The 14,813-nt window shown below is 38.7% G+C and overlaps 1 protein-coding gene across 3 annotated transcripts in view; it reads right to left on the reverse strand.

The window, feature by feature from the left end:
• Window positions 1-14,813, reverse strand: part of Col12a1 (collagen type XII alpha 1 chain) — a 119,782-nt gene that overhangs the window by 35,225 nt on the left and 69,744 nt on the right. For all 3 annotated transcript variants that reach the window (XM_028784660.1, XM_028784658.1, XM_028784659.1), the window contains 10 exons: window positions 14,396-14,538; window positions 13,038-13,167; window positions 12,280-12,422; window positions 10,043-10,172; window positions 7,843-7,962; window positions 5,294-5,440; window positions 3,877-3,993; window positions 3,572-3,718; window positions 2,839-2,913; window positions 952-1,091 (listed from right to left, as the gene is read on the reverse strand). In XM_028784660.1, coding sequence (XP_028640493.1) covers window positions 952-1,091; window positions 2,839-2,913; window positions 3,572-3,718; window positions 3,877-3,993; window positions 5,294-5,440; window positions 7,843-7,962; window positions 10,043-10,172; window positions 12,280-12,422; window positions 13,038-13,167; window positions 14,396-14,538 — 1,292 coding nt within the window. The remainder of the gene's footprint in view (window positions 1-951; window positions 1,092-2,838; window positions 2,914-3,571; window positions 3,719-3,876; window positions 3,994-5,293; window positions 5,441-7,842; window positions 7,963-10,042; window positions 10,173-12,279; window positions 12,423-13,037; window positions 13,168-14,395; window positions 14,539-14,813) is intronic.

Here is a 14,813-nt window from a genome sequence, read left to right on the forward strand (position 1 = left end):
TTAACTATAGCTGTGCAACACTGGGCAGTCCCTACTTTTCTGGGTGTTGGTTTCCTTATCAACAAGGCCAGAATAATTGTATTTACCTTGTAAAATTGCTTTAAGGATTGATAATCATGTGATCAAGTGAAGTTAATAAAATGTAATAGCCATTGTTTTTGGAAATTCAAAAAAAGTAGCCAATAATATCTTGGATGATGTTATCAGCGGAGTTTGGAACATCACCTAGAAAGCTTTAGAGAACTATGGAGTGTGGGTGTTCATCTTTTCATGGATATCCTGGGAAGAGTGGAGAAAGCTCTTTGTTTTGTGACATATTACAATAAAATGATTAATTACTCTTTGATGTTTCTTGTAGAAACATAAACTTCTCTAAGCTCCTACTCAAGTACAAAAGAAAACATACTGTAAGTGATTCCACAGTAATATAATTGGTAATTACTGCCTTAGAAAAACAAACTAACTATGCTTTGGGTCACTAATGGACATGCTTCTGGCTGGGATAATGTATACGATGTAATAACAGAGTAGACACACACCCTTTCCAACCACTATTCTCATGGTAAGGGCATGACATGACAACACATTTAATGTGCAGAACTTTGGATGGCCTTTCATGGGATGAGCATTGTTGGAAGTTTCAAGTAGAATGTTAGTTAGACTCTCCTAAGTTCTTCAACAGGAACATCATCTGGACAAAGAGGAAAGCTAAAGGAATATATATTTTACTATTTGTTTATTCCCAGCACCAAATTACTTCCTAAAGGCACATGTAATGGACATAGCAAACTGTGAAGGTAAAAAGACAATTCATACTGAAAGAACTTTCTACTTTAATAGCAAGTAGAAAGAAAAACATAGGAATTACAAATAAGAAAACAGTAGACCCTATAAAAAATAAAATAGCAGGACAATAATAAAATAAACAGTCAGTAGTGATACAATGCTCACCTGAATCCCAGCAGGGCTGATTTCATCAAAGGCCCCCACAGTATTAAAGATAAATTTTACAACTTTGTTAAAATTGTCATCTCCAATACTCCAAGAGGCATCCGTCAAGAACACAATATCTGCCTTGGCCCCTTTGCATACTGAAAAAGAAAATCCAAATTTCTTTAATTTTCTCATCATTTGACACTGCATAATTGAAAAGCATCTAAAAACCTTACTACTCTCAATATGGCTACATGGTGAACCAGGAAGCAATGTGGTCTCCTCTGCCTGGCCAGGATCCTAAGTCAAAAATAGTAAGATGTCCAAATGGCTCAAATGTACAAAAAAGTTGAAAAAGACTATTCTAAGTGACCCTCAGCTTTAGTTCTGGGAATACACTGATTAAATTCATTATTCAATGATAAACCCTTGCCACACGCAACCCTACAAGCTGCCTCAAACAGTAAATGAACGGAATCAACGGAAAAGCATCAATATTGAAAATTAAAGGAAGGCCATCAGCGGGTCAGGAGATTTTCAGTATAATTATCAAATATTTAAGACAAATAAAATGTTTTCTTTGCTTTGAAATTGGAGCATCAGAACAATATGTAAAGAAAGAAGAAAATAGATAAATATCTTTGACTTGACTCATTTTGGACTTGTAACCTAAAAGAATAATTTCTAGGGCAATGTTTAGAAACCCCGAGTTCATTCAAACTTAACATGTGCAAGTATAACTTCAAGAGCAACCTGGAAGATAAACTCTGGGCTGTGGGGGTGATGATGTGTGGATGGAGCTTTGACCATGGATGCTCCAGTCTGGTCATGAGAGCACTAGCTGGGGATGAAAAGGGTAGGGAGCAGGAGTCCATGATAACTGTGCTTTCTGCTCAAGCTGCTGTGAACCTGAGACTTCAATAGGAAATAAAGACTGTTCTTTAAAAAACTTAACATGTTTTAAGCCATGATTCTTTCAGTGGACTAATTTGAATAAAGTTCTAATTTCATTCTCTAAATAATACACTTTAATTTTTTTTTAATTTTAGTTATATGGCACTTTAAATAAGGTTACAACCATCTAGATCCTTATACTATGAAAGAAAAACACTTTGAAAATACAAATGTTTTCTAAAACTATAAATGTGGAAAAAGAATAAGCCAAATTATTTTGCTTAAACTGGACTTGATGCAACACGAAGGAAGAGGAGGAGGAGGAAGAGGAGGAGGAGGAGGAGGAGGAGGAGGAGTTGGAGGAGGAAGAAGAGGAAAAAAGAAAAGAGAAGGAAAAGAAAACAGAAAAGAAACAAGAAAAGAAAAGAGGAACGGAAAGCAAAGGAAAGGACGGAACAAGAAAAGAAAAGAAAAGAAAAGAAAAAGAAAAGGCTCTCAAATTACTGAGGCAGCTCAGTGTCTTTTTTACCAGTTCACTGCAACTGACAATCGTGTCTCAGATTTTGATGAATGGAAATATTTTTAGCTTTGTGTAATCTGGGTCTCTTCTCAGTTCAGGAGCCAGAAATTCCAAAGTCAATGGCCTAAGTGATTAGATTTCAGATATAGCCAGAAAGGTTCACAGTGTCTGTTGATGCCAGCAGTTAGCAGAGCAAAGAGGCCACAGTGTGACTATGGAGAAGATGGAAGGCGCCATTAGATCTTCTGCTGCAAAACTAAGGAAGCAGAGTCCCAGCTAAAGGCCTGGGTTGAATTAGGACTGGTTTGATTCACCCCAAAATGTGCCTCGAAAAAGAGGAACAAATAACTGGTAATCTTTGTTTTCTCTGCAAAAACCCTTCAGCAGAAATAGTATCAAGACATTCTGAATCAGTGGTAGATTGTGTGCATGTGGCATAAGTCTAGGATCCCTACAGGTTGATTATATCATTTTATGTTAACGTTACTTACCATCACGGGCTGGTGGGATAGTGGGAGGAGGAGAAGGCGTGGGTGGTTCTGTAGGAGCTTCTGTTGGTTTCACAGCTAGTATTTCAAAGCAACAGTTAGACAAATACAACATGCACATTCCCTAGCCCACAAGAAATTGTGGCTTTAACCCTTAAAAACAAATTAAGACTTAGAAAGCAGAGGTCCAACCCATTGGCAATGACTAAAGGAGACTCCTTTCTATCTAGACTGTGTCCTCAATCAATTCTCAGATAGATTATGCTGCAGAAAACAGAGGTTCAGAGGGAGAACACAGGGTCCTCGAAGAAGCCACACAAGTAAAAGTCAGTAGTATGTTCATTCTTTCACCTTCATCAGAGCCATCTCTCTCTTCTTCACTCCTATTCTTAAAATACCATCAATAGGGGCTGGAGAGATGACTCAGTCATTAGGAGCACTGGCTGCTCTTCTAGAGGATTATGGTTCAATTCCCTGCATCCACATGGCAGCTTTACCTGCCTGTAAATCAAGTTCTAGGAGATTCAACACTATATGCAGGCAAAATACCAATACACATAAAATAAGAATAAACATTGAAACATTTTAAAATACCACCAATAAAGACAGTCACTACAAACAAAAGTCCTGAAATAGCCACACACCCTGCTCATCCTATTACTGATACTCCAGGGGAGAAGAGTCAGATGCTGCCCACATTTGGAACATTCTACACTCCAGATTACTCAAAACTTACTGGTCTGTTCTTTGATGGGGACACCTGGCCCCTCAAGATTTGGTGTCTGCACAAAAACAGTAACACCATACTCAGCCTCTGGGGAGAGGCCAGTGAAGCAGTGACTGGTCTCTGATCCTCGCACGGTTATTTCTTGTCCCCTGGTTCCTGATTGTGACAAGACGAAAAACAAGTGTTATCCTCTCTCTGTAAGGACATGTTTACATAATGGCTTATAAACAAAACGAAATCTGCTTGGCTTCCAAGTTAAGCTTCCAGTTAAGATGTTGCTACCGCAGGCTCAGTTTGTTTTGTTTTGGACATACCATCTGCAGGACTCAGCTTTAGCCTGTAGGAGGTAGCTGCCCGGTGAGGTGACCATTTGACACAGAACGTATCCCATCCAACCTGGTAAGTTTTCAGATCTGTCACATTTAAGTATACTACAGAGGAAAGAAAAAACAGATTCACTATGTATAGTAAAGAAGAAAAGCAGAACTTTCACCATAGTATGTTCAAGTACACACTGTAGATGAAAAGTAAAATAAATGCTGAAATCTCACACCATCTTCTTATGAGAAACTTATATCAAGCATGTCTGAAAATGTGGCAGAGACAAAATCATCCTGCTTCTCCTTCAATGGTTTTATTGTCTTGTCTTTTTTTTTTTTTTTTTGAACCGGGTCTCCCTATATAGCCCTGGCTGTCCTGGAACTCACTACATGGACCAGGCTGGCCTCAGACTCACAGAGATCCACCGGCCTCTGCTTCCCAAGTGCTGGGATAAAAGGTGTGTGCCACTATGCTGGTTTCCATCAGGGGTTTTCAAGAAAAAGAAATTATACAGTCCCTCAAAATTATGATTGTCATTTACAGAAAAAAATAAGAAAATTTTCTGATATACTAACTGTTGAATCCTATATAACTTATCCAAAAAAAGTCAGGACAACAAAATCTAAGAGACAAATTACTGATTCAGTATTTCTATTAGATTATATCAATGAATGCATGTGATACATATGTTAACAATCAATGTCAAAAATCTGCAATAGAATTTTCCACAGATAACCATGGGTCAAATGATATTGTATAAGTTTAGTATTTTAAAAATCAAAATATAATCTTTTGTATCAAATAAAAATCACTTCCTCCAAGGGGGAGGAGGAATGGGATGAGGAACTGTGGAAGAGCAAACCAGGAAGGGGTTAATGACTGGACTGTAAGAAAAAAAGCAATCAAAAATAAATTAATTAATTAATTGATAAAAATCACTTCCTCTTCTTATATACATGTATATATACATGTATATACATATATAAGTCTACTAAGCTTCTTAGAGATTTATATAGATGTATTGTTTAACTGGACACTAAATCTTCTACCTCTACCAGTGGTCTTCAACCTGTGGGTCTCAACCCCTTTGAGGTTGATTGACTCTTTCACAGGGGTTGCATATCAGATATCCTGCACATCAGATACTCTTCATATCTGACATTTATATTACAATTTGTAACAGTAGCAAAAATTACAGTCATGAATTAGCAATGAAGTAATTTTATGGTTGGGGAGTTAGCACAACATGAGATACTGTATTAACAGGTCATGGCATTAGGAAGACTGAGAACCACGTCCCTATGTAATGCTGCAGAACACATGTGCACATGAAAAAGAATAAGATTATAAGAGGTTAGCCTGGAAAGTCTGACTACATTTCTTACAACCACAACGTGATGCACAACTCACACGTGGTGCCTTGATCTGTGAGGGGAACGCTGAGTCCAGAGTCATACTGTGCATAAACACTGACGTCATAGGTAGTGCTGGGATTGAGGTTGTGTAATGTGTATGATGTCACTTCTCCAACAAAGGCTTCCATGGGCTCACTGGAATCTTTAAGAACAACAAAAGGACACAGAAGGATATAATCGCTAGCCTCAGTTTTTGTTCAGAATGAAAGATATTAGCTTGAAAATCGACTATTAGGATGAGCACATTAATTCCAATCATCCCTATGGCTCTTTTACCATGACACAGTGGGAGGTGTTCAGGAATCTGTAAGCACTGGCTTCACTCCCTTCCTCAAAGCACAGCACAGCATAGATATAAAGTCAGCGTGTCTCTATGTTCCTTTAGTGAACTCATTCTTGCATTTCTTTTAAAACTCTAATTTGCCAGCATGAGACTTTCCACAGACACAGACTCAATTAACATTTGCATTTATTGTGGTGATGAGCTAAGGACATTTATGCTGGACTACATCTCACACTTTCTGTTTACTGCAGATCCTCAGTTACTAAAGCCTCTGCACACTTCAGGTTCTCTGTGTCTCTCGCAAAAGTTCACACTTGCTTTCTCCTGCTTTCTCTCCTTTGTCTGTATTGTTCACAGTCTCCAGGGCACATGGGAGATGCTCTAGGAGATTTAATCCTGATAAAACGTATCAAATCATTTATTCAAGATGATGTTGATTTAGGTGAAAATGTCACAGAGGAGTTGAAAGCAAGCCTGAACAAACTAAAATGCATAAAACTTACACCTCAAATGGAATAACTTTTTAGTGTAATGAGAAAAATGTAAACATTTACATTGGTTTACTATTCATTATTTCATAATCACTATAACGTAGATGATGCCAGTATATAAGCATCTTCAATCTGTGAACTTTGTGTACCAGGTAAAGCTTTTCTTTTATATAATATTTTTATCAATCCTCTGAGAATCTCTCCCAATGTGTTTTAATCATATTAATCTCTACTCTTCCTTCAAATCCTCCCAAATCTTCCTCTATTGCCCAATCCTCTCCAAACAGTGTACTCTTTTTGGTGTAGTAGCCCACTACGTACAATTTGTGCTGACTACACGCTCTGGGGTATGAGGATCATCCATTGGAGAATAGTCACAGCCCAACATTTTCAATTATAAAATTTAATAAGAGTCTTATACACACCCAAAGCGATAATGATATTTTAGGCTGATGACTTAAAGGCTGTTTCTGAAAATAGTACCTCTAGTATAAAAGGGCATGCTGCATTTATAGGAAAATCCAGTAATAGGAAGTATAGTCTGATACCATCATATGTTGGGGGATGATTTGGTATTGCTATGTATCCAAATGTTAAATACTGCCTCTCAAGATCTGGTTGCCCCAATGAACAGATCCTCATACACACACCAAGTGATGCTAGGTAAACCGTGCTCCCCAATTTAAAACTATTGATTAAATAAAACTTCAACAACCAAATACTGGGGAATGGAGAGAAGTGGAGTTTGAGTTACTGTGCTAGGGGTCATAGACAGGGACAATGAAGAAAAGGAAAGGGTGAGGGGATAGGGGGTTCCTGGGTGGGTGGGAGATGGGGTAAGGGGACAACATATGAAATGTAAATAAAACATCCAATAAAAAAAAATTAAAAAAAAAGAAAAGGAAAAAGTAGAGAGAGAGGAACATGGAGAAGATGAAGAGAACAGGAGACAGGCCTCAGTTAGTCATAATTGGCCAGCAGCAATTGCCAGAGTGAAATGCCTCTCCAAGATGCCGGATTGCTGAAGCAGAAATAATATAGAAAATTTTAAACAGCAACTTTTGGGGAGCACAGCTAGAGAAGTGGCCAGGCAAACTTTATAGAATTAGATTGGGAGTAATCACCCAGTAATTGCACAGAGCCTAAAATAAATCATAGTTTGATTCTCATTCATTTGAAGCTAGATGGGGCTAAGTATAATTCATATTAATTTATAATCATACGCAAATAACTTGTTGAGGTTTGATCTTTTGCTATGTATTGTAATGAGAAATACTGCTCCTCAAGGCCTGGTTGCCCCTGGGAATGAGAGAATCTGCATGTACACAAGTGATGCTATATAACCTTGTCCCCCAAGTTATCCCTAATTGGTGAATAAGGTTTGGTTTCCTGGGCTTGGGGTCTGAGGAGAATCCACAAGGGAAGGTAGGAGAAAAGCTGGAAAGAGGAGAAGACAAAAGAAGCCATGGATTAGGTGAGTCATAAAAATATGGCCATGAGGGTTGGCCAATTCAAGTTAAGAACAGCCCAGACAGAACATGGCAAGTTATAACTTGGAGTTATTGATGGGAAAGTAGACATAACAGCAAAGAGGGCAAATATCTGCCCAGCTTAAGTGCTGATTAAGGCTTATTATAAATATAGAGATGTATGTCACTTATCTGAGAACTAAATGATAAAAGGCAGAGTAGAAATCCACAATTAAGATTAAATATTTGTTACAGCATAACTTTCCAATGTATTCCTGTTATGAAAACTGTGTTTCCTTACCCACTGGCTTGTACACAATTTTATATCCAAGAACTGGTGAAGGTGAAGGGTCCCAGGACACTCGGAACCTTGTGTACCATTCGTCAGAGATATGTAGGTTCTGAGGAGGGAGCAGACCCACTGCAAGGAAACACGGGCACACATCACTGATTTGTTAGGATAGTCCCTTAAGAGCAATTAATATTTTAATAGCCTGAAATTTCTTCATTCAGAAAATAATTAAAAAGCCATTTTCATATTCCAAAAAGAACTTGGTAGTTTTGCAAATTCAAACAACAATTCAAATAGACTCTGGAATGGATGATTTTCAGAAGATTCAATAGAATGGTCCAGGGCTGGTGTGTGATCAGGATTAAAGACAATAAGAGAGATCTCAGATCTCCTTTAGAATATTGTACATTGAACTAGAAGGCACATTACAAACTATCTGGTCAGAACCTCATTCCATAAAATAAGATATGGTTTTCACAATAGACCAGTATGACAATGACTAAGGTAATACTCTTTCCCTATCCCACTCTGTCCTCCACATAACCTAGTGTCTCACTCAGTCTGCCAGAGGTTTTGTCCCAAACATATAATCTCTTGCAAAATGTGTTTCTTGCAAAATCCAAAGTATTTAGGTAGAAATCTACACAGCCAATGAGTTATCCATGACATTCTAGAAATGACTAATCCAACATGAAAACTTATCTCCATGAAGGAAACTAGACATGGCTTTTGCCCTGCCTACAGAAATCAAAGTTTATTTATGATTTTGGTAAGCACAAAATTCTGAAATACTCCATAGTCCCCAAAAGGTTATCAAAATATATTTTAAACTTGAGAAAGTAGGAAGGTAAATTTCTAATCAAGAAAAACCTAGAGTCACTAGAGTATCAATAAATAACTCATATTTTTCAAGCTGTAGACACAGAGCTGAATCCAGTTGGCTTTTCTGTTAGATGTGTCCCAATATTGCCTTTCTCAGGTTCTCTGATGTTGTCAAGAACATGTAAGCCCCAAAAGGCTTTGAACAAGTGAGTATATAAAGAAGAATAAACCACGTAACTAAGTAGATTTTCTAAATCAAGGAAGAAAACACAGTGTCCGTATTTACACAACTGGAGCCCAGCCTGCCTTGTGGGAACCAGTGGCTCTCAAGCCTTGGCAGCTGTATATCAGAAGAGCCATGTGCATTGGCAGCTCTGGAAGAGGCTTCCAGGTAAGCATACTTTTAAAGACTGTCAGGCAAAAAAAAAGAAGTTAAATAATCTTTAAACAAAATAAAATTGCCACCGGTACAGATCAAAGGGTGAGCCCAAACACTGGTTAATCTCTGTAGATTATCTGAGGCGGTAATTGTAAGCTACATTTTTAGAATTATGGCTCATAATCATTTTGCTTCTCTATTTCTACACTAACATCCAAGGGTAACAGAGGATGGTTCTACATTGAGTTACCATTACAGCCTCACTTGACACCATGCACACTGTAACATTTCACAGAGTACACTAAAATGAAAAAATAATCTTAATCAAAAAAAATTGTAGATTCTTGCCATACCTTTTGCTCTTTTTATTATACCTTTAAATGGTTAAGAAATAAATAATGCTTTTGTATCATCATCTTAACAACACTCAATGTCTAATGTAGAATATTGTTGCAATAAATCTCCAACCCAAATAGGACCGGTCAAAGAAAACACAACTCAGTAATTATGAATATAAGCTGCATGGCTAGATTGGGCAGATTCACCACTTCACTACTCTATTCCCCAGCTATGAGACCCTTATAGCTTGCAGGTTTTCCAAGTAGCGCTTGTCCTTTCACCTCCTGCTCCACTGTCCTCTTCCTTTTCCCTCATCCTCCTCCACTGTCTTCCTCCTCTGTCGCCCTCTCTCTTCCCCCCAACCTTTATTTCTCCACCTCCCCTTCTACTGCCCAATCACTGGTCCTAGCCTTTATTTTACAAATTAAGGTGGGCAGAAGGTTCACTAGAATTCACCTGTGTACTAATTCACTCCTCCTCTGCAGCCCTTCCCAGGAAAGGGGAACTAGCATCAAAATACAAGGCCTGAGCTATCCACAGCAGAATACGATGTGTTATCAATGTAGTATCTGAGATATGCTGGTAAAGGTAGTGGTTCTCTGTTTTAGTGGTATAGTGACATTAAAAACATGAGACTTAAAAGAGCAAAATATATAAGCCAACACTGACCAGTCCTCCCATTTCCAGTTAGATGGCCACCATCTCCATCCTCATAAATGGCAATGACAGTAATTTTATATGGAGTGTCAGGTTGCAGGGGCTGCAGTATTACATTGTTTCTCCTTCCTGGAACTGTGGTCTGTAAGGAAAGTTCAACTTAACATTTATTTTCAAAAAGAGGACACCTAGATCAGAAGCCCACGCTGTTTTTATACTGCTCCATAATTAAAAACAGATTCTTCATACTCTTGTTTCAAAATGCTCAGAGAAAGGCACATTATCTAGCCTGCCTCTACCCAGCTTGGGAGATTAGTTGAAGGCCTGACAGATATTGGCCCAAATCCCACATCAGTCACTATGCAGTCATATGACTGAGCATCTCTGGAGGAAAGTACAAGCTCTAAAGACAGTAACACAACACTCCGAATGCATCACTGAGCTACTGTGTCTGAGTGTGTCATCATAGCACATCACATTCCCAGGTAGAGGACATGCTATGGACCAGGTGTCCGTTAGTCAGCAAAAATGGACAGGTTTCCACCCTAAAAATATTGGTTTAGTTGATACTAATTAAGTATACTTTGAAAAAAAAAAGGAAATGGAAATGTACTAAACTCCCTTTTCAAAGATGAATGATCCGTGCATTTCTCAACTTCCCTTGTCCTGTGCAAACACTGCGGCTAAACCTCCTGGCCTGGACTCCCATAACTACAAACTGAGAACCTGCTAAAAGAAATTATGTTTTCAATGATTTCAGAAAGCATAAGAACATTTTCCCCAGCTCAGAAGAAAAAAATACTAAACATGAGTAGTGAAATTGTTTATCTTGTTCTGATTCTTAAAAATTCTAATTGACAATTATGTTTCTTCTTAACAAAACAAGACTTTAATTAAAGATTGTTATGCCAAAAATTAAGAGATTGAATATTTCTTAACATGAAAAAGCATGAGGAAGAAGAAATGTTCTAAGAGAATATAGCTAGCAACAGAGCTGCAAACCACAAATCTAACTACTCTACAGTCACCATTTGAGCTAATCTTTGAGCTTGTCACAAAAATCAAATAATAAATGTCAGTGACTGTGGTTTCCCAACTATAAGGAAATTCTAAGAAACTTGAGGGGCTAAAGATGGTGCAGTGCTTGACTAGCATATACACAAGACTCTGGTTAGTCCCCAGTCCCACAAAAAGGAAGAGGTAAAAGAAGAAATGGAAAAAGGATGGGAGGATAGGATGGGGGTATGATGGTTTATATAAGCTGAGCCCAGGGAGTGGCACTATTAGAAGGTGTGACTTTGTTGGAGTAGGTGTGTCACTGTGGATGTGGGCTTAAGACCCTCACCCTAGCTGCCTAAAAGTCAGTCTTCCACTAACAGCCTTCAGCTGAAGATGTAGAACTCTCAGCTCTGCTTGCATCATGCCTGCCTAGATGTTTCCCTGTTCCCACCTTAATGATGATGGACTGAACACCTGACCCTGTAAGCCAGCCCAACTAAATATTGTCCTTTATAAGACTTGTCTTGGTCATGGTGTCTGTTCACAGCAGGAAAACCCTAACTAAGACAAGGGGATGGGGGAATTCAGGGAATGGGGGAAGAGAGATGAAGAACTTGAACCTGTGTCTAGGAGGACACAATATTTACACTGCCAAGAATTTGGAGAAACTATCAATGTAAGTCAATAGTAAAGAAATTCTTTCTCATGCCCACAGTCCTGAGTTTAATTCTTTGTGAAAGAATCAAAGAAATAAGAGAGAAGGATGGGGAAGGGAGGGAGAAATAAGAAAGTTAACTTAGAACAAACTAACAGGAGATTTTTACATTTCAAACCAAAAGAGTACAGAAAAAAATATGAATTTAAGAAAATGGAGACTGTGAGAGGAACTGGACTAGACGGGTAAGATTGGAATCCTCACATTATCTGGACATTAGTTTGGATGTTATGAATTATTATGTGGTATATTATAGTAGACCTTTTTATGTAAGAAAGCAGTTAGAAATGCAGAATAGGACAGTTTTTCAGTCAGTCCTTAAAGTGGAAATGACCCCCAAATCATGCTTCACTATGGAAATATCAAGCAAGAACTTTCCTATTGTCCCCACATCAGAGAAAACTACGTGAGACCTGTCACACGAGATCCAAGAGCTCAGTAGTAACCAATGCATAGTTCTCAGAAAGAAGCTTAGTCTCCCCCTCATACCAAGTCAATGGCTGTTTAAATGCCAATCAATAGGTATTATACGTACATATTCATCAATAGGGTCACCAACAGTAGGAGAATAGATGATCCTGTATTGCTGAACTGGCCCATCAGCATGGTCCCAGGCTACAGAGAGGCTGTTGGTCGTCTCCCCAAAGACCCGTAGATTCCTTGGTCCACTCCGTGGAACTAAATAAAATACAGTTGGTTTTGCTGCTGGCCTGATACCATTTTCCAGGTCAGCTTACAGGAGGTGCTTACTGGTGCTGAAGTCACCATTCATCATGCTTCCTCCCCTGCATCATGGTTGTACCTTCTGTGGTTTTCATGTGACCCCACACAGAATAACATGCTACCTTTCAGAGATACAGTTAGGTACTGAACTTTCAACAAAACAGAGCTAGGTTTGCACTGATATATGCAAACTGAGAAAGAAGGGGACCGTTTTAACCACTGTAACCACCTCACTTAAAGTAGAGAGGCTAAGCCTTCACATTTCCAGTGCCTGCTTGGTGATAAAACCCACTGCATTAAAAAAAAAAAAAAAGAAACAAAAGAGGAAAGACTTCTTTCATTTAAACCCCAGATTTTTTTTTAATGTTCAAATGAAATTGATTCAGCACAAAAAAAATAGTTGTGGACACACAACCTGAGCCTGAAATGTGAATGTGGAAATCCCAAGCAGAATTACATTCAGAGGCTACCCTGTACTGTACAGAGTCCTCAGAGTTCTTCACGTATCACCCACCACCCATCCCTCACTCAGTGACAGGAGATAAAGTAGAAACAGAAGGTTTGCCTCACGTGTTCGGCCCTGGCTGGGGCTGGGATTCCCCTCTCCATCTGGGTAGAGTGCCACGACGTTCACAGAGTAGGGTGTGTCAGGAATCAACCTCTCCAGATGCACCGTGCGGGTATTCCCAGGCACCACAATCTGAAGGGAAGAAAGCGTGCCAAGTTCTGCCTGACAGCTAATGCTTGCCAGGTCCTTGGTTAGTCAGCACAATAGTATTTATCGTAAAAGGCTATGCCCAGACACGTCAGAAGCCAAGTGTGCTTCTCTGCAAAATCTGCCTCTAGCACATTATTAGGCACAGTTATCCTCAGAAATCCCCTTTATTTTCTTCAACTTTCTCCCATTTACATTTCTCATAAAGACTCATAAATGGAATATCAAATATCTAAGATATGTATTTGCTCAGAGTCAATCCTAAAGGTAACATACACATGAGAGGAGGGATCCCACGCTAGTGTCAGAGATGTTCAGTGTTAAGGGAGAAATTTTGGATAAGAGTAAAGTCATTAAGAAAGAAATTATGCCATACCATATAAAAGGACATTATAATCAATGCTACTCAAGAATACACTTATTGCTTATCACTTTTTTTTTTTTTTTTTGGTTTTTCGAGACAGGGCTTCTCTATGTAGTCCTGGCTGTCCTGGAACTCATTCTGTAGACCAGGCTGGCCTTGAACTCAGAAATCTGCCTGCCTCACTTATCATTTTCTTATCTTTGCTCATCATTGCTTGCTTTTACAGACTTGTCAGTCCATAAAATTCTTTCCATTTCACCATTTTGATGCTATTAATATTCATACCAAGTAACTTTGGATTCATACATTATTGGCCTACTCACAAAACAGAACTGAAATTTATCAGAAGATAGCTGCAAGTCTCTGACTATACCACCCCAAATAAGCTTGTTTGCATCTGACCTCAGAAGGTAAAGAGCCTGGTCATCACTTGGATAAAATGCTGAAGAGAAACTGTAGTTTGTAAGAGCTAATAAATAAAGCTGTACTTAACATATTTTCATAGCAAAGACTGTGTAGTTTCTCAATGTATCTGTTATTGAAAGTTCTAGAAACAGTATGTGTTTCCTAGCTAATTCACTTTTCCCCCAAGTTCTTTCCTAAGCAAACTTATAATTACTATATCAGTCATAACTCACAAACACAATCATTTAAATATCATGTACTAGCATATGGTTGGGTTATAAAAGCTTCTAAATGGGACTCAAACATGCAACTACAGTATCAGGAAACCTAGTCTACATGAGAGGCAGTGACACCATTATTGTTTCCTAGCCAACTGCTGTGGCAGAAGCCACAACAGAATTGACAACATTCTTTTCTAAGTTCTAAGATGACAAAATTACTTACAGATTCTGAAGGTCGTGTACCAGCAACAGGAGAATACACAATGCGGTACTGCTGCACTGACCCTGGGGCAGGGTCCCAGCGGACATCGAGGCTGTTGGGCGTAGGGTTATATACTTGGACATTTCTTGCTGGTCCTCTCACCACTGAGGAAAGGAAAGTCAATGCCCGTGTTTCATGTCTGTCTATACATGTCAAGCTTCTCATCACTTTTTCACAAATTACACTCTCTGTAATAGGATAAAATCCTATCCATTTTACACTTCTAGCTACACTCAAAAGCACATGAAAACTCTCCAAATGCAAATCAGACAAAGTTAGCCTTTGCCCAGTCAATGTTGTTTTCAATAAAAGACAATGAGCATGAGCAACAGGCCTGGGCTGGCTATAAAGGAACATAGGACAAGGAAAAGGAAACAGA

The sequence above is a fragment of the Grammomys surdaster genome, unplaced genomic scaffold (assembly GCF_004785775.1).
Source record: "Grammomys surdaster isolate TR1022 unplaced genomic scaffold, NIH_TR_1.0 124554, whole genome shotgun sequence".
NCBI classification, from domain to species: Eukaryota; Metazoa; Chordata; class Mammalia; order Rodentia; family Muridae; genus Grammomys; species Grammomys surdaster.